The 20324-nt window shown below is 35.5% G+C and overlaps 1 protein-coding gene across 2 annotated transcripts in view; it reads right to left on the reverse strand.

Annotated features, from left to right (window-relative positions):
- Nucleotides 1-20324, reverse strand: part of CNTN5 (contactin 5) — a 307173-nt gene that overhangs the window by 20448 nt on the left and 266401 nt on the right. For both annotated transcript variants that reach the window (XM_083854794.1, XM_083854793.1), the window contains 4 exons: nt 13255-13413; nt 12679-12828; nt 3884-3954; nt 1592-1826 (listed from right to left, as the gene is read on the reverse strand). In XM_083854794.1, the coding sequence (XP_083710920.1) occupies nt 1592-1826; nt 3884-3954; nt 12679-12828; nt 13255-13413 (615 nt within the window). The remainder of the gene's footprint in view (nt 1-1591; nt 1827-3883; nt 3955-12678; nt 12829-13254; nt 13414-20324) is intronic.

Raw genomic sequence — 20324 nt, forward strand, 5'->3', positions numbered from 1 at the left:
AGGTTACTGAATTAAAATCAGAAAAGTTGGTTTCTAGAGAAAGTTAATTTTAGTATCCTATTAAGACCATTTGTAATGCTCATATTTTAAAAGAACTGATAGAAAAAAAATGTTTATATATTACTAATTATTCTATTTCCAGTCTTGTCCAAATAACAAGCAAAGGAATAAGGATGCTTTATTACAATTCAGCATTCAGCTTTTGTTAAAATAGCTTTCATTTCTAAAAAATTAAAGTATTTGTCTTCCTTCTTTTGAAAAACTTGGTTTGCAAAGAACTTTCTGCAAATGAGTATTAAATTATTAAAAAAATAAAAACATCACCATTGACCTCATGGTATCAATTTTCATTGAGGAATGGGAAAATGAACTGTACAATTTTCAAGTTGTACTGTGCAATTTTTACGTTTTAAAATGTAATGGTTTCTATAAAAATATGACTACTTGGTAATCCTGATTCAAAAAGTGGAAAAAACCAAACTATTGAGACTGCTTTTAGCAAAAACAGAAGCTCCAACTTCTGTAATTACTGTGAGAGAATACTAGTAGACAGTGCTCGCTACATCATGGTTCCGAAGTTACAGATTTATTGTGGGTTAATTATGAAATAACATTTAATGTTTTCTATCTTCACATGAAATATTATTCTCTTCACATTACTTTTTATGAAATTCCTCTCATCTGCACTAGAACTCTGCTAATTTTTTTCTCTTAATGAGTGGCAGTGGAACAACTCAAGATAGTATAGTAAAGAAAAACTGATGTTTATGAATTTCAATAATGGAGCTTCTGAAAATATTCTCGTGGACAACATTTAGTTGCCTTTTTTGTGTGTGGAAATTTCCATACACTGGGCCCTATCAAAATAGAACAATTTCTTTTACTAGCACTAGTGCTTGTTGGTTGTTTCTGTTTGGTTCTTTTCTGCCCCACAAAATACTGTTTAAAATTTGTAACAATACTCAATAGGAATTTTCAAGACTTTTTTTCATTTGTTCTTGGGAGCTATTCTTGTAATTCACATTGAAGACTGGGACATTAATGCAAAGTCAGAACTTTCTACTAATGAAATAAAAATTAAAACAAAATTTATTTCTGTGCACTTTTAGAACGCATTAGCTAGGAAGAGAACATTCATAAGTGAATTTATTTATTCTTTGAGCTGTTGTGTGATTAACCCATCAAAAGAAGGATTATGAAATATTAGAAAATAGCATCCTTTCTTTGCTCAGTGTTAGAGAATCCCTGCCTAAAATGAAGGCTAATGATTTCATATAAAGAATGAACTTTCATGGCTTTTTTTTTTTTTTTTTTTTTTTTTTTTTTTTTTTTTTTTAAGTTATGACTGATACAGTCATACATCAGTCTTATATAATATATAAATCTATTCCTAAACTTTGTCATTTTCTTTCTAGGTAAGCTTGGCAAATTAGTTCACTTCCTTCTCTGCAAAGACTGTTAAATGTTATTTGGCACTTCTGCAAAGAAATTTGTAATTCAAGGTTTAAAAAGTGTGCTGTAAGAGGATGCATTAAATAAAAAAGGCTTATTATAGTTCACAATATGCAATTTAACTTCGTGTTGAACTGACCTCCTTCAGCTGAGCAGATGACCACAATAGGGCTGAAAGGACCATCTCCTTTATTGTTGTAAACACCAACTTTCACCTCAAAAGGAGTCAGAGGTGGTACACTTTCATCTCTGTAGATGAATTTTGAAGCATCTGAAGATGTCACCATTTTTTCCTTCCACCCACGAGTTCCATTGGGTCTGAAGGCTACGATATATCCAAATCCTTCTCCACTCTGAAACTCTTCTGACACTGGCTGAAAAAAATAAGTTCAGAAACTTAATTATGATCAGAAATAGTTTTATTAATTTAGAAACAAGTCACAGTTCCATTATAGGATTTTACTTTCCATATCTGTCCTCATAAGGACAATTACTTTCAAAGAGGAACCCGTTAAGAGAGTTTCCTTATCTAACTGCCATAGTTAGGTCATTGTCCTAGGACTGAATGAGCTCTTGTGCTCAGAAAAGTGTTTTCTTTCATATATCCCACTTTTTAGTGGGATGCTTTAACCAGTTGTCTGAAGGTAGGCCTATCAGTGGCCTCATTAAAAACAGAGCAATATATTGTGAGTAAGATGAGGTGTGTGTTATCTACTGTAGTGGGACTCTTTTGGGTTTAAAATTCTGTTCCAAATGGACTGTTAAGTCTTAGAGATTCAATTCCAGGGTTCAACTTAATACTTAGAATACATTGTTCTAAGTTGTTCTAAGTCTCAAAAAGTTTCCCGCTTATTTTGTTGGTGAAAAATAACACTTTTTTTTTTCTCTCCTCAGAGGACCTGTGAAATTAGCCACAAATTGGGACACATCAGATGTAAGCAGGCAGTTAGATAAGTTATCTGTTTTATAGTCTGAGCACTGCAAAAACTAAACCTTACATATCCAATTCAATGAATGGAACTTTTTATGCTAATTAGTAAATTAGCAGTAGCTTACATTTATTATGAAGTCAATGGACTCGTTTAGGGACTAGGTTATATTTAACAGCTGTGTGCATATTAAACCTATGTGAAATGTCAAAAAATGGGTGTCTAAATTCCCTGTCTTGAAATGCCCATCATAGATGTGAAGCTAATGGACAAATTAATCAGAGCCAGGGCACAGGTGACACTGAATCCTCTCCCCTCCACATTTCAAGTGAACGTCTCATCACCTGGAACTTCACTTGCGCACAAAAATTTCTACCCATCCTTCTGAAGCTGTGCACTGAGCATCCCAGGAAAAAAAAGAGTCATGGCTCCATGGGCAGAGGATGCAAAATAAAGACAGACTTTGTGACCTAATCTTATCCCCATGTCTCTGGTTTCTTTGGAAAGAAAAATTTGGCCCTTGACAGAGTGGGAGTTATGACACTCTCCAGTAGTCCCCCAACCCAGTCACCTGGGAAATGCTATAAAGACACTTAATGTGAATACTGCATACTAATATATCTTATTAGGGACTGGGATTATGTCCATTCACATCGGATACAGTTATAACCACCTGGTATTTTTGTTCAGGATTCAGCAAATTCTCTCCTAATAGGAGAGATTTTGATATTTACCCTTATAGAATATAGAGCAAACTGAAATCAGCTCTGTCTCAGCTGTCTTTGGTAGCTGATGTCAAAAAAGGCAGATGTACCAACAGAAGGCAGGCTCTTTAGATGTCTTAAAATTTGCCAACTGAAATAATTAGAATTTGGTATGTCTCTTACTACCTGGATCACTCCTCAAATTGGCTAAGCTAAAAGTTTATTTGTTATAACTCCATATCTTTATTTGATGGAATTTTTCTTGAGTATGTATACATACATATATATATGTATATATATGTATGTATATATGAATTTTATGAATCTGAAGCTGTTCATGATGAACTCTCCCACTGGCATGACCATACATCTGTGTTGCATCTTGCATCACAAATATGTTCTCAAGGTTCTCTTTAGTTTATTTTTATTCAACAATTAAAAAGAATTGTTTTTTGTTTGATGTTCAAAAAATTTTACAAGTCTTTCCTTTGTCTTCTCTTAGCTATTGTTACATCTGGTGTTTACATAAGATCCAGAAAAATCAAATAAACCAAAGCAGCAGATCAGGAAAAAAAGCCTGATGGATTATTGGAACTTCAGAGCTGATGCCATAATGTCTTCTACTCAAACCTCACGAAAATCCACAGTATTTTGAAATTTTAGAACATATTTAAGAGTAGTATTTTGTGTTTATTTGTTGTCAAGATTTGTTGTAAGGAAACCCCAGTAGAGTACTCTTTACTTTGGCCTCAAAGAAGTTAACATGAAATAAAACCTTTAAAGAGAAAAATCCCTTACCTCCCATGCTATTACTAATTCATGTCGCCTTCCACTTCTGCCGCTTACGTTAGCTGGAGGTGTCTTTGGCACTGTGTTCAAAAAGGAAAACCAAAACAAAACAAACCAGAATATTCAAGTTATTGAAGTTTTCCCGATAGTAATAAGTTGCTGCAGAAGACATGAAACTGTTAAATCAGAGCAGGAATAAAAACATAGCACTCTGTGGTAAAGAAAATTTGCTCAAGAGTCATTTCAGAGAATTGCACGCACAAGCTAGAAAAAATCAAACAAAATACAAGTTGAGAATGAAAATAATATTGGAGTAAAAAACTGCTTAAGCACTAGGTCTTCTGCAGAGTGGTAAAATTTTCAATGTACAGATCACCTAAGAGATAAAACAGAAATTATCTTGTTAATGTTTGTCATTTTTTAACAAGAAACTTGAAATGCCAGGAAACCTGACATATTTCAGATTTCAAGTAAAACCTTAGACATAATTAAGAATTTCTCTATTATTTTTCAGGTAGTTAGCGATTTAGAATATTTTAATTATTGTAAATCTATTTTTCATTGCTCTACTGGGGAGCCAACTTTCAGAAGTTTTAAAGCAACTAACCTCAAAGATCCCTCACTATTTCTTGCAAAATGCTGGAAACAGTACTACCCACAGTTCTTGAAAAATTGAACTCATCATTGCAGCTTTGAAACACATGAGCAAAGGATGAAATTCTTTAAAGTAAATTAAAACTATTATCACCATTTTTATTTGGATTATCATATTTTGCAAAACCAGAAATGTCAATTCCATAAATTATTTTGTTTATTGGTTCTGATGAAGCTCCTCCAATGGCCAAAGTCTTGAGTTTATTTATTGTGAGGAGGCAATACCTGTGTTCTCTATTTGATTAAATATATCCTAAGATACAAACTTTTTATTTTCTTCTTTACAGCTGTACATAGGTCATTGGTAGAAATGTGCTGTGAGCCTTTAAGTGATTAGGCCTTTATTGCATGTTGTTGAGCTTGTTCAGTGAGTAGCAATGTGCCTTTGAACTATGCAAAATAAAATGCATTTAAATAAATGTACGCAGTCTTCTCTGTTTCCTGTGCCATTGATAGCTTGAGTTCAATGAAAATGCAGTTTGTATTATATCCTGTCTGTCCATCTAAGACTTCAGAATTCATTTGAGTAGTCACTTTTTGAACCCTGAACTCCCCTAGAAAGAACAGAAGCCCTATTCTGCTTTTCCTCATAAACGATGCAACCCTACGAAGTGTATGCATTCATTCTGATTCACACTGTTGGAAATGAGGCAGGTGTTATTTTATCTGTGGCTCTTATCAGACTGATAGGGGAGCTTTCTAATGTGCTTTTCTCCAATAAACCCGTGTTCATCTAGCAAATATGCTGCCTTTGATTTCCTTCCTGCCTGCCTGCCCTCCTGCCTTCTACCTCCCTCCCCTCCCTTTGACATGGCAAAAAGCTTTCCTTTCAGAAACAGATTTTCCCTCTGGCTTTAAAAAAGGAGTAGAAAGAATACAATCTATGTGCAACAGTGTGAAAAATGTTCTAGCATGAAAAGATGCAGATGAAGCCTCGTCTAAGAGTTAATTAACATCCAAAAATTATGATGCCATCTCTAATGGAGCATATTTAAACCGTGTTTAGCACCCATTTTTCTCTTGTTTCTCTAAGGTATTTTTGGGTAAATTGCAGAGACAAATGGAGTTTTTATGTAGGTGCCTGCCACATTAGAAATGAGAGAGTATGCTGTATTCTTTTGAAGCATCCGATATGATGGACTTATTTAACCTGCAGCACTCTCTTTCTAGAGTTTTCTTGTTAACAGCATTGCAGACTGTGGCACTATTTAAATGAATAAATGTTAAAAGAATAAAACTGTCAAAACGATGAATTTCTTTTGCACAAAACTAAAATGTACACTCACACAGTGAAACCCTTTCAAATGAATAACCATTAAAAGAATAAATGTGTCAAAAGAATAAATTTCCTCTGCACTGCAGCAAAGCAGAGTAAACACAGTTAGAGGAAGACAGTTTAAAATGAGTAACTATTAAGTGAAGAAAACTATTAAAAGAAAACATTTTTTGTCAGGCACCAAGGCTGTACATCAGCCATGCTTTCAGCACTATCCCCTTTATATCAATGCTACATCTGAATTTACTCATTCATGTCCTAAGTTTGTTGCCATGCAATTAATGACTTCCCAATCTTTATGCTGTTAATTCTCAGCAGTGACACTCATAGAGATGCACTTGCACCAAATATGCACATATGATGTCTAAACTTGGAAACAGGATACACATGCCTGGGGAACAAGGACATTAGGACCTTTTTAGTTTAGGGTTTATCAAAGCTGAGAAGTTTGGTATTTTTCTTCTGAATAAATACACCCCCGCACTTATCGCAAAAAAACAAAAATCTTGAAATGAATGTGCCAGGAGTTTGATTTGAATGCAAACAGCAGGATTTTTTTCTTACTGTTTTCCAATTTCATGAAATTACTGTGATATGCTGGAAATGAAAGTCAAATTAGACTCTATTAAAACTTATCTCCTCTAAACCAAACAAAAAACCCATTAACATTTTCTCTAAGAGCAGGCATGGAGAATGTAGCCCTCAGCAGTCCTACAAAGCATTTGACAAGATACTTGAGATAGAAATGAAGAAAAGGTGATATGGAAGGATAAAGCTTATATATGAAGCCATGACAGTTGTTTAATAATTCATGTGTATCTTATCATTACAAGCTAAATATGGATGAAAAGTAGAGAGTTTTAATTTGGGATGAGATATATACACAGAATTGCAATTGCTGAGAGTTTTATGTGTGGGAACAGTGCTTATAAAGTGCTGGAAAATACTGATGGTGTCATCTATATATTTTCAACCTATATTTAAATGTAAAGCATTTAAATGGGGAAGATTTTGAAATGTTGGGTAATACTATAGCTATGAAATCACCAACATATGGGATATGTTCATAAATGTTCACTTTCCTTTCACACTTCCACTGTGCCTGAGTTCTTGAAAATTGCTCTGTGCTTTGTGGTGATTTAATTAGATTTTAAAAATTCCTTTCTCTTCAGTCTGCATGGCTGATGGGTTATCTGTTGGGTTTTTTTTGTTTAGGTTTTTTGCTTATTTTTAAAATGAAAATGGTGGACTGAAAAGATGAGCTGATTCAAAGATTTTCTCAATTTTCAGAAAAATATTAATACTTACTAAGAATTTTAATTTAACATTATAACAAATGAAGCAGAGCAATTTGAGTTTGAAAAAATGTATAATATGTATTTTGCTTCAGTTTTAAAAATAGAAAAATTAAAACTAGAAAGACAGATGAGAATATTTCATCTTGAGTTGACAGATATTTTTAACTTTACTCCAAAATTATTATTTTAATTCTCATTTGCTAAAGAAAATTAATAAGCATTTTGTTTAAAAGCAGTTTTACACTCTGTGCGTTTATGTCGGTGAATGAACTAAAATATGGTTTTAAACTAGCTCTAGATTCCTTTCTTAATAGAAAGGAAAATATCACACTGAACCTGGAAAAGCTGAAAGTATTTGTTAGCCAGTTCATGTTCTTTTTAACATTTCAGTTTTGTAAATAAATTTTTTAAATGTTATTGGATGAATAATTAATAATTTAAAAGTGTTTCTGTTTTGTGTTTTGATTTGTTTGCTTTTTTTTCCCAAGGAAATATCTAGTGGCTTATTTCAATGTGCTTTGTTTATTACCAAGAAAAAATACAGATCCTTAATTTTGTAGCCTGTCTAATTTTTAGGCAAAACAAAAATATTTGGCAGCCAAAATTACAATTAGTTACAATTGAGTATAAGTGATTTCATTATTGTAGTAGAAACCTGTATTTATATTTGGTCCCTATTCTATAATAGGACATCGATGAGCTAAAGGAAAGACAAAGAGAAGTAAGAGTCTTACTAAACTCCTGTTTCTAGCCTAAGAGATATTAATCTGAGCAGTCCAAATTTAAAGTTTTCTCATAAAGAAATAAGTCCAGATTTCCTAAATCCCAATTCCATACTTAGCTCACAACATCTTTCTTTGTCTGCTTGAATCCTGTATTTTTTAAGATATTTTCCACATAGATATTTTTTATATAAATTCTGAAACTTTTGTTGAATAAAGAAAAAGTAAGGAAAATGTTGTAATTGCTACACTTTTTTGGGGTGTAATCCTTAAGAACTGACTTGGCTTTAATCCTTAAGAAATGACTTGTACCTTTGCTCAAGGGTTGCTGTTGCAATAATTGTTGTTATTTATGTTAAAGCTTTTTATAACTTAAGATACAGATGTACTTTGGAAAGCAACATTTTTTAATTGCAAAAAAATTATGGGTGGGGGAAAGAGGGCTTGTCACCAGCTTGGCAGAATTTTGAATATGAGACCGAAGTCATAAGACATTCAGTTTTTTCTTCTCACTTGCTTTCCATTCTCCCTCTCTATATATGTATGTGTGTGTGTATCTCTGTATATCTCCTGCAGTGCACATCTAGGAAACAGGAGGGTGTTAAGTGAAAATCCTTTCACTATGTGAAAGACCAGCCTCAAGCTGTCACCCTCCCAGAATAACAAGACAGATCTCATCTGTCCAGGAATGAAATGCACAACATGCCAGCATCTCAGAAGTGGACAACACACATATTCAACTACTGGAAAACAAGGATGTCCTTACTGGTCTCAGCATCTGAAACATTGTTCTAATTTCATCTATATTATTATTTATACTTAATTATGAGACTGAATTGAGTTCTATTCACTGACAAGAAGGTCATATGTGACTGCAGGACTCTGCCTGCATAGTCCTAAATCACCACCTATGGGGCTGAAATCCTGAGTCCTGTGACATACCAATATGCTCTGGGACAAATGCAGGTGCTTTTCTGCTCCATCTTCTGTCACACGCACATTTGGATTCCTTATCAAAATTAGTTTCAGCCTGCAACCCAAAGTCTAAGTAGCCTCCAGTCAGTGATTGCATCCTAGTTTTTCCTTTTGTTATTTTTTCATGGAAAAAATGGAAAAAGCACATTTTCCACAAAGCACATTTTCTACAAAGGCCATCATCTGCAAATGCCCCAGATACAGCATTTTTTTTTTTTTTTTTTTTTTTTTTTTTAGTACAAATCACAAATAAAACAGTACCTCCAACAACAAAAACCCCTCTAAATAAAGCCAATCTAAAATGGTCACCCTTTTTCCTCGGACAGAGACATTTCTTGTTATGCTGTGAAAGAATTCTAGCTGAGAATAAGGGCAACTTAATGGAACCTAAGGACTTATTAAAAATAAAGCCAGTGTACAGTCTGCTACTAATAGAGTGCATTACATTGTTACCTCATAAAATCAAGTTTGCATGCATGATTAGCAGGTTAAACTTTGATTCTACTCAATTTCTCTCTCTCCATGTTTCCCCATGAATAGATAATGTAATTGATGTTTTGCCCCCAGGCTTCGAATGCCCTGACTGTCTTAGTGGAATGCCAGACATGTCTAAATTCATGTTATTGGCTCTTTGCAACTTGTGGACCTGTAAAATATGTATCAAGGCTAGAACTGACAGAAATGCAGCAGCTGGCTCTAAGTTAGATGTGCCAGAAAATTGTGGTATTATTTGTTCCAATGGAAGTAGCAATGAAAAGCAATCATGTTAACTAAATATGAGCTAAGTAACAAGATTAGAGTTTAATTAAAAAATAAAGCAAGTCAAAACTTGTTTATTATTCTGTTGGTTTCCTTACACAACCTGAATAATTATTTTCATAGGCCTTTTTAGATAATGGACTAATAAAACGTGTTTTTGCTATCTTGGATAAGGAGTGCTAAAATAAGTGAGGTGCGGGGATAAAAAAAGACTTTAGTTCCATTTAGTCCCTCATAGGCATTTAGTGCCATTAAACTACAGATGCAGATTTCCATTTAAGTGTAAAATAATGGATCCAGAATCACACATTTACTGCCTCTGTGGCTTGTCTACACAGCTACCATTCAGCGTGATGGGTCTCAACTCTTATCTGAATACGAGTCAGAGCCACTTTCTCAGCTGGTAGATGAATATTTCTGGTTTTCCACCCAGTGCAGGGAAAACCTGCCCATTTGTACTTGTGGGCCACATCTACTATCAGTGCAAATAGCCAGGTTATACTGCCTGGATCATGAGTAGAGAGGTCCATGCCATGTTTTTTCTGAGGTATGACCTATCATATAAATGTCCTTTAAGAATTGAGAACTATGATATTAGAACTGGGCATCATGCTTATAGACAATTCCCCTTGAAGCTTTCAGATAAAAATAGTAATAGAGAGACTGTGAAAAATAATGGATCAATGGGCTCACTAAGATTGGTAATGATGTGCTAATTTGGAAACCCATATGAAATCTGTTGTAAGCCAATGAAAACTATTACTGGTTTTCTGTCCCTTCAGCATCTGAAAGCTATACAAAAGTGATAATTTCCAAAATCAGTGAAAGGCATTTCAGAATACAGAGGCAACAGACTCTGAATTTCAGGAATATCTGAAGTTCAGGAAAAACTGACTGCCTGATAGAAGCTGATCATGAAGGCTCTGACATTTCAAGAGTGCCATACATATTATGTGCAGTATAATTTTATAGTTTTATAGTTCTTTTATAAAGAACTATATGTGTTACAATTTGGGCTTTTCTTATTTATTCAGTTCTTTATTTAAAGCAGATTCCATTGTTTTATTGTTGCAATTTAACAACTCTGTGCAGATTCTAGATTGTTTCTTGAGTTAAAGATTCTATTCTTTCTGATGGCAATAATGGTGAAATGTTACTCAGAAACGAATACGAGGCACCAGATGAAACTTCATCACACACCGCTTGCTTTGTTTTTCCAACAATTTTGTTTTTGTTGATCAATATTGTGATTTATCAATTCATTTTTACAGAGGTAAAGTTGAAAAGAATATTGAAAATGAATATGCATTAAGAAGAGTTTTACTTGAGTTATAAGAATATGTTTTATCAAATAGAAGTTTAGTTTGTTAAACATTTGGCAAGAATAAGAAGGAGCCTAAAATCATGACAGCTGAATGAAATCTAGCGTTTTCAATTTTAAGTTTTTCAGAAAAACCTAAGCTCACAGTTTAACTGCACCTGGTCTATTAAAATACTGAACCATCCTTGTAAAAAGAGGGAAAATATTCCTCAGTCTGAAAGAGCATAATACCAGAGGTGCAACCTATTTCAGGATAAACTTTGTCCTGAATGTTTTCACCCTTTGTGATATGCATTTTCTGAATAAATAGAAAAGTTTTTCAAACATTAGGATTCAGAAGAATGTGTACTGACAATGAAATATGGTACAAAATTAAGGAAAGAATAATGGTGGTGAAAAAAGTGAGTTTTTTTTTTTAAAAAAATTGAGCTCAAACTACCTTGTGGTACTTATTTCATTTTCATTTCCTCCTTTTCTTAATGGAGCAAAGTATGGAGCATCTGAAGATTCTGCTATCAAGTTGTTGAGTTTCACATTGTGAGGAGCTTGAAGAAGGTGAGGGGGAGATTTTGAAAGGAAGCATCTTTCAACATGCATGAATAAGAATCAAATCACTTCAGTGCTGCTATGTGACTGTAGTGAAATTTAATATCAGCTAGCAACTATACATTATTTAAAGGAGGAAAACATAAATATATCTTACTACAACTGCAGATAGGTTTGTCAGACCTTGTGTGAAATTTTGGATGCCACAATGTGAAAGACATTGATCAACTAGTACAAGTTCAGGGAGGCCATTAGGGTGGAGCAGTTGCCTTGTGAGCAGAGGCTGAGGAAGCTGAGCTTGTTCAGCCTGGAGCACAGATGGTCCTGGGGGGACCTAACACCAGCTCCCAGTGCCTGTGGGGAGGTCACTGAGGAGGCAGGCATGAGGTCTTCAAGGTGCTGCAACAAGTTACTTAAAAATTATTCAACTGATGAAACATCAAAACACAAAATAAACTGTCTAAGCATCCTAAATAGCAATGAAGAATGAAGAATAATCTGAAAGTGTTCTGACATGTAGTTCCCATCTGAAGCTTTGTCCAAATCCTATCTCTATCTATTTCTGCTTCTTAAAACATGTATTTCTAAGTGCCTAGGTATTTTGCTCAGATTCTTTATCTTCATTCTACCCAAGTTATTGTCAATGATTCCAAATCTTATGAGTCCATTGTAACTTTCAAGAAACCTAGAAAGGATATTTTGTTTTTCTGATCTCCCACAGTGTCATCCTAATTAGAAATACAATGAAATTTGTTAAAATGTAGTAACTGTTCACAGCAGACTATGCAAGACAAAGGAACAATTAGAATACAAAGTATTTTAAATTAAGCAGTGTTTTTTTTATTTCCCTATCTTGCTGAAAAAATCCATGCTCTGTGAGGGAAGTTGTGAAAAAATTGGGGGAAGAGGCTGTTTAGGAGCAGTTGTTTGAGGAGACTGCAAAACAGCCTAGTTTAAAAGCAACAGTAGTATCAGAGGGAAGACCACAATGGCTTAAGCAAAAGATAAAAAGTAGGGCAGCTCAGACGGAGTAGAAGAGCAGGGAATAGTTTTGTTTGAAACTTCTGTAAGTTAAACAATATTCCTGTAATTAAAACAAACTGACTCTGCACGACAAAGAAAATCGTCTTGGAACAGTGATTACTGGACACAAAGATGTTTACCAGTGAAAAAAAGATTAGGTCTATTACTATATTTAAGCAGTTCTTGTTTCTGATAGTGCTGTAAAAGTAACCTTTTTATCCTTGCCTTACCTGCTTCATTGGTTCTGATCACTCGTGATGGTGCACTTGGGTCTCCAGTCCCAATTTTATTGGTTGCTACTACTCTGAACTCATACTCCACCCAAGGGTTCAGTTCCACAGCCATAGCAGACTCCATGTCACCACTTATCAGATCTGGAACTACAGATAATAAAGAAATGTACAGGTCACTCAGAAATCCGAAGCTGATGTACAGTATCTCAAGAGAAAGCAGACTTTGTGGTACAACATGGTCATTAGAAATGATTGACATCAAGGATCTAACATATCAGAAATCGCAGCTAGTATTTTGGCACTGTAGTATTCCTGAAAAGACACAGATTGAAGGATTTAGGGGAGAGCTTTCTGCTTATTCACAGATGCATCGTGGCAGGTGTCTTTGTGCTGTCCTTTCAGAGCTGTTGCTAAGTAACACAAAAGGAATAAAAAATAAGAAAAAAAAAATCAGTGATTTTAATTTGTCATTGTTTTCTTATGAGTATCTGTTCCTGTAGTTGCCAGTGATTATTACTATTATGGTCAGGAGTTTTGAACAGTCTACTTGTGCTGTTTGAAAATTTTTCTCACCTGTTTTTACGGTCTGCCAGCCAAGAGAAAATGGACTGCGTGCTTGCAGGTTGTAGAGGGAGATAGGGCTGTGATTGTCTGCCCCAGGACTCCAGGAGAGTGTTGCTGTTGTGTCTGTAATTTCCTCCACTATTACAACCCCTGGGGGACCAGGAGGACCTAGAAATAAAGTGGAATAATCAAACAGACTACACCATCATTGTGGATGTGCAGCATTAATACAGGAGATGCATTCTGTAGGGACCCAGTGGAGTTGAATATCCATGAAATACAAGAGCTAAGATACACAGCACGACATCATGGAGATACCTCATTTCCACGATTTCTGATGGTAAACTGTGATTGTCGCTACTCTTTAGATGCTGCATGAGTGAACATCAATTAGCTCGTCGGAGTGACAGCAGAAGAACTAAAAATAGAAACAAGTTAAAAAATGCTCCCAAAACTCCATAATAATTGTTCTGGACCTAACAATAGAGGAAAAAGAGGAACTTTAGGAAGCATCCAGGCTAGAGTGGACGGTCACAATCACCTCTTCTCTTTGTGTGAGACTTGTCATCAGGAAAGACAGATAGTAAAAAAAAAGAAGCACAGGAGGATGTTCTTCATGAAGAACAATAATATTACTAATACGTGAATCAAAACCACATCATTCATCCTTTTTCTGAAATTCACTCACTCAGGAAAGCTGCCTGGATTCCTGCTGGAAGTCCATTAACTGTTTGATTGAAAGCTACTAAAATGAAAGTAAAAAAACCCAATCCCAAATATTTTAAAAGTTGAAAATTACTTAGAGGCCACTAAAACCCAACAAAAATCACACGAAAACTTCTTAATCTGAAAAGTAAAGGGTTATTTTTTTCCATTTAGCTGCTCTAATTGAGAATATGCTAATCATCATTTCTATAGGCCATGTGACTGCTGCAATAAGTGAGTTCTCTGGTAACAAACATAACTTTGCAAATAAATTTGCGACTGTAACATTCCACTCCTATCCATAATTTTCTTATTTAATTCTTCTTGATGACTGATATGACTGTTGTTTGAAAACATTATCCATTTACACTTGCTGAACTAAATTGCAGGCAAGTTTGTCCTGGTTCAGGAACCTCCTCCATAGTTGTTTTTAATCAGATGTTTTGGGGAAAATGTGTGTTTCTGTAATGCATAAATGCAAACAAACCTCTTTCTTGTGGCTTCTTATACTTAAAAGCTTATATAAGTCCTGGAGGAGAGAACTTGATATTGTCATAAAATATTCATATTATTAATAGCTATAGTTATTTATGAAAATAAAATGCATTTTTGACATCCAAAGCCCTTCTAATTGTTTTTCATCTTCTTCCTATTGGAGGCTGATGCTTTGCTTCTGCTCCTACACAGATGGAAAACTGTCAAATCAGAAATGCACTAATAGACACTTTCTCCAAAATGAAACTACAGGAAGGGAAGGAAGCTTCATTAATAGAAAGCCATTGCTGGTACTCTTTTGAGGGAGCCCAACGCTATTTGAACATATAATGGACTGCAGCAGAGTAAGACCTTTGAAAACCTCAATTCCTCTGAGCTCTGGTGAGTGGTGTGGTCCCACTTGCTGAAATGCTCAGCACCTGCAGATCAAGGTGGCAAACACAGGGATCTGGTGCCTACCTTTGAAGACGAAGTTGCACCCAGTATTTCTGCACTACAGAGTTCAGCATTTTTATATTTTAGTGCTATTTCATGCAATCAAATCTTTTACTGGCTGGATTTTGTAGTCCAAGAGTAAAAACAAATTTATCTGAACATCAAAGGCTAAAAAAACCCATTATTGAAGTATTTGTATATACTGTAATTTTTTTGTCATTTGCAGCTGCAAACAGCTTTATGTTTCCTCTGATATGCCTTCAACTAAAACATGGTTACATGAACTGTGACAACAGTACGATCAGAATTTTTTAATAGTTGGACTCAATATCTTCAGAGTTAAAGAAACATTGAATCCTATAAACGAGAGAGCAAATTGTGCTGTTCACTTGCCTCTATTTGCTTAGCAATGATGTAAAAGCAACTAATTGGCAATAAAACATTGGAAATATATGGCATTTAGAAATAATAGTGACCAGAAAAAGAAACCAATGTTTGAAATTCAGGAGATTCAATTCAATAAATTTTAGTACTATGTATGTATGATGGAAGAATATTGTCTTCACAACACACTAGTCTTCTCAGGAGCTCAGAGTATGGCTCTGGGCCATAGGAAGAACGAGGACTAGGTTTTCCACTTCATGGGCAATGAACATCTTCACTGCTGGGAGTCTCTCCCCTTGCTCTGCCCACTCACCAGGCTTGACTTTGCTGCTGCCAGTGCCTTTGATGGAGCTACAAACATGACTGGAATAAAATGGTGCCTCCCATTGGTCACCTTGCAGCTTTTTGGCCTTCTGGAGTCCCATTTCATTTGCAGTGGAAATGTCTTGCTTTCTTCCTTGGAGAAAACATGGCAGAGAGATGTGTTCTTTGCACTCCTGCCCTCCTGCCAAGTGTTTGCTGTTCTTTGCTGGGAAGCACAAGGTCAGATCTTTGTCTCAGAAGAGAAAGTCCTGGGGCTAATTTAATAAAATAGGACGATTCTTCAATCTCTATCCTCTAGTGTTTCAGGCTATTGGTTGATGTAGGAAAATATTAGTGAAATTTTTATTTGTAGCCATGAGGGAAAGTTTAGAGGAAAGCTGGGATTTTGATACAATCATATGCTTTTACTGGGTTGGAGCCCTAGGCTCAGAATTATATAATGGTCTCAAGCACAAACAAAATTAAAGAGAAATATTTTAGTACATTTCCTTTATAATAATATTTCTCCCATGCACTCTGAATATTGTTAAAGAGTTTCCAGCCACTATATTATAACAAAAGTATATGCACTTTGCTTATACTAAAGGATATAAAATAATGTTTATGCAGACACCCCCTTCTAAATTCTCAATATATTTTGTTGTCAGAGTTCTCTCATGTTTTTTAAATGTTTTAAATGCATTCCTAGGCATGACAATGTGTCATTATGCTTTCAGAGATGTGTGGTCTTACACAGTCTGCAGGGTGACTGCTAAAAAGCATTTCAATTTCCAACAGCAGGCATTCTCGAAAGTGGATTAATAAAGGACAAAGGCCTCAGTGATGACAAATGTATGACAGTTAGCCAGGACATGAGTGCTATGCAGATGTCACTCATTTTTGCAGAAATCTCATTAAATTTGATGCTTGGATGTAATCATTCATGGTGTCAGTCAGATGGCTAATGCAGAAAGGCTTTTCTCCCAAGGCCTGTGTTATTGCTTAGGATCTCTAAAACAATTTTTTAGCTGAGAATAGACAATTGAGGAAAAAATCCATGATCTGTTCAAATGCTTATCTGGAAACTAGTCAGAAAATGACTGGTCATAAATGCACTATAGCGCAGTTGACCTTCATGAAGAAGACATTTGGGGCTCTGATAGGCGCTTATACAACTCCAGGAGCACTGAGAACCCACTGTCAAGGATATTAGTCTGTTATCTACTTTCAGAGCAATTCCATAGATTGATACTTCATTTCAGGACATGCATGACTGCATTTTGGCAAATTTGTGTTATGTATTTTTTATTGTTGGAATGATCATCCTGAAAGGTCGTTAGATTGCTTGCCATGATACAATGTTAATGCGAGAGCTCTTGAAAAACAATTACCAGTAATAGCTGCAGTCATTCAGTGAGGCAGTGTCCTTTCCTGTGAATCCCAGAATATACACTGCTTTACTTCACTGCTGCCTGACCAGGAGAATTCTTACTTTTACCAAGCAGCTAAGAAGTCTGATATGTAGCAGTTGACAAACACAGATTTCTTGACCTGAAGATCTTTGCTTTTTGAATGACAAGGTGCACTGTCTTGTCATCAAGAAGCTGAGAGGTCAAGAAAGAGAGGATAAGAAAGAGTCAGTAACTACAGAATAGTGGGATAGGCACATAAAACTGATGCATAAAACAGGAGCTTGACTCTTGCAGCATAAATCCCTTTCCTGTACTCAGCTACGACAGACAATGTGTCTGCACATGGTGCAGAAGATGATGGAGAGAAATTTGGATGTATAGTAGATGCTAGAGACACTCTAGTTTTAGTGGAAGCATCCATGACACCAGTCCCTCCATGTGTGGTTTCTGTAAGGTACACAAGGACTGCAGACAGATAAAGAGGTGATAACCCAGGCTTAGAGTTGGAATGTAAGAAAGAGAAGACATTGATTGACTATTTCAGCCTGAATAATCTCAACTCATTTCAGGGATGAGGGTCAAGATAAACCCCTGGTGTCCTGCCTGAGAAGTCCTTCAGCGGTACCTATGTCATGTGTGCCCCTTTGCCCTGATGATTTTTCTGCCTTGTGCAAACTTAAAAATAGTGAATTTGGATCAGGCAACCTTGAGAGCTGCTGATTTTTGTGGGCAGATTCCAGACTGCAGTCCAGAACCTCTGAGCTGGATTTTTGTGTAGTGGTAGTTGTTGACACAAATGTATGGTCAGCACAGGGGACTTGAATTTCATCTCAGGTGTAAAAGCACTAGTAGCCTAGGAATTGATCATAGATGACATTGCTAGCAGGTCCCAAATAGAGTAAGAGACTGAGTTTTGGAAGTGTCTCTTTCTTGGGCATGGGCTGCTGACTACCTTTAGTGCTACAGAGCATCCCTTCCAGCTGCCCCCAGCCCCAGTTCATGCTGCTTCCTTCACTCTCTGCAGTCCTACTGTGGCAGCAGCACTCCTGTGTGTCTCTTTCAGGCGCTTTGAGTTAATAAACACCATCACATCTAATCCCTAATTTAGTATTTGTTTCTAGATACTTTTTGACTGGAGTAAGTTCATACCTATAAGCTAATGCTTGTAAAAAAACCCCTTAGTACAAAGGATTATTTTTAAATTCTTGAAAAAAAAAAAAAGGTTTTAAAAGATAAGAATCTATTTCCCCTTCATATAATTAAAATACTAAAAAATAAAATTAAAGGTCTTATTACAAGATCAAATTGCTGGAAATATTTTGGTGAAGTCTGTGGGCTAGAGGGCTGATTCTCCATCTATAATAACATGCTATCTTCCAATGTTATAAATATGTCAGATGATACACTGAAAAGGGCCAAAGAACAGATCTGAACTCTAGCCCTGATCCTACCTGCTCTTATGTTGGCAGGCAGACTCTATCACAATTCCACAAGCCCTGTGGAATGATGACTTTTCCAATCAGTGCTTTGGCATAATTAATGGATTACTGTGGGCAGGGGCAAATCCTTACAGGCAGTTTGCCATGCCCATCCTGAGGGAGGGGGACTGGGAATGTAAGGGTGTGAACTGGAACTCTTCTGTACCTACTGGCCTCAGGGAGCAGTTCTATATTATGGTCATGTTCTGTGAGTCCAAACAGTGGGGTCTGTGCTCAGGGCATCTTCCTGGCCTTTGCTACAGCTCAAATGTAATTTCAAGGACCAGCAAGAATCTACTGACCTTGTTTACGTTCCATTTAATAATGTGTTTGAAGGCCTTTAAGCCCAAGTACTTGTCTTTAAGTTTTATTGGCAATATCACAACAGAAAGGAGCAGGGTGGTCAACCTAACCAGCAGTTCCTGCGTTATATGTGCTCCGGGTCACTGGAGTTCAGAGGAAACATTACTTCTCAAAAAATAAAGGATAGGAGTGGATTTGTTGCTTAGATTGCTAGTTTTGCCAGTCTATAAGATGAATAGCTTTAACCTTTTTATTTTATTTTTAGACCATAAAAAGTGTACTGAAATCACAGATTGTAGTCACAAAGACTTTCATCCCTTCACACTACTGGATTGTGTTCTGCTTCATTTCAACAACTTACAGCTTGCTGGGAGATGTTTGATCTCATTGCTCATATAACTTACAGCAGGCATGCACAGTGCATTTGGTTAGCTCTCCAGACAGAAGCTTAAAATGCACGTTTTATATTGTAGGAGGAAGTTGATTTTCATCCCAATTTTAAAGAAGTTTCCTGACATGCTCTTGTTCGTTTTTTTTTTTTTTTTTTTTTTTTTTTTTTTTTTTTTTTTTTTTTTTTTTTTTTTTGTTTTCTTTTTTTTTTTTTTTTTTTGTACTAATGTGTATACTGGTTATACGGGTCAAAGGATTTTAATTAGCTCTGTATATGTTCATAAGTTTCCAAGGGTATACATCTTTGATGCGGAGAATTAAGAGGACTGGACTGTATTTTTTTTACCCTTATAAAATCACAGTGTCTGTTGACATCCATAACAATAGAAAACCCAATTTGAGAAGTAGGAGTGAAAAGGATAATAAAAGCAAACCACAGTGAGTAAACTATTACTAAATATGGAACATAGTTGTCATCTAAATCTACTAAAACACTTAAGTGTAGATGAATGAGATATTACTGTAAAAAAAATTAACTGTATGTATGCTTAGAGCACAGGTCTATTTGTAATATAACTGACACCAATACATTTTTTCTCCTAAAGTATATTTTATAGTAGATATGAAATATCAAAATATTTTATAAAGTACTTCTATAAAATTATAAACTCATAGAATCATTAAGGTTTGAAAAGACCTCTAAGATTATCCAGTCCAATCATTAAGAGCCCCATCATGTTCATCAGCAATTCCTCAACCATGAAATTTTTGAACACTTCCACAATTGGTGATTCCACCAATTCCCTAAGCAGCATATTACAACACTATCCTTTCAGGGAAGAACTTTTTTCCTAATATCTAATCTAAAGCCCTCCAGGTGCAACCTGAGTCCATTTTCTCTCATCCTAATGCTTGTTACATGGGAGAAGGGATGGACCCCTGTCTCACTACAACCTAATTTAAGGTAGTAGTAGAAACTGATATCCATATATCTATCTCTACCTCTGTTTCTGTCTCTATCTCTCTATCTATTCCTGTATTTATCTATCTATCTAAAAATTTATAAATTAATAAGGGGACTAGATGTGGTGGAATGATCTTTTATATGATAATTTTAAATAATTTCTATGTCTTTTATTTATTTGAAATCTTTTCTGTTTTAGAAAATGGCACA

The sequence above is a fragment of the Zosterops lateralis genome, assembly GCF_965231275.1.
Source record: "Zosterops lateralis genome assembly, chromosome: 2".
NCBI lineage: Eukaryota > Metazoa > Chordata > Aves > Passeriformes > Zosteropidae > Zosterops > Zosterops lateralis.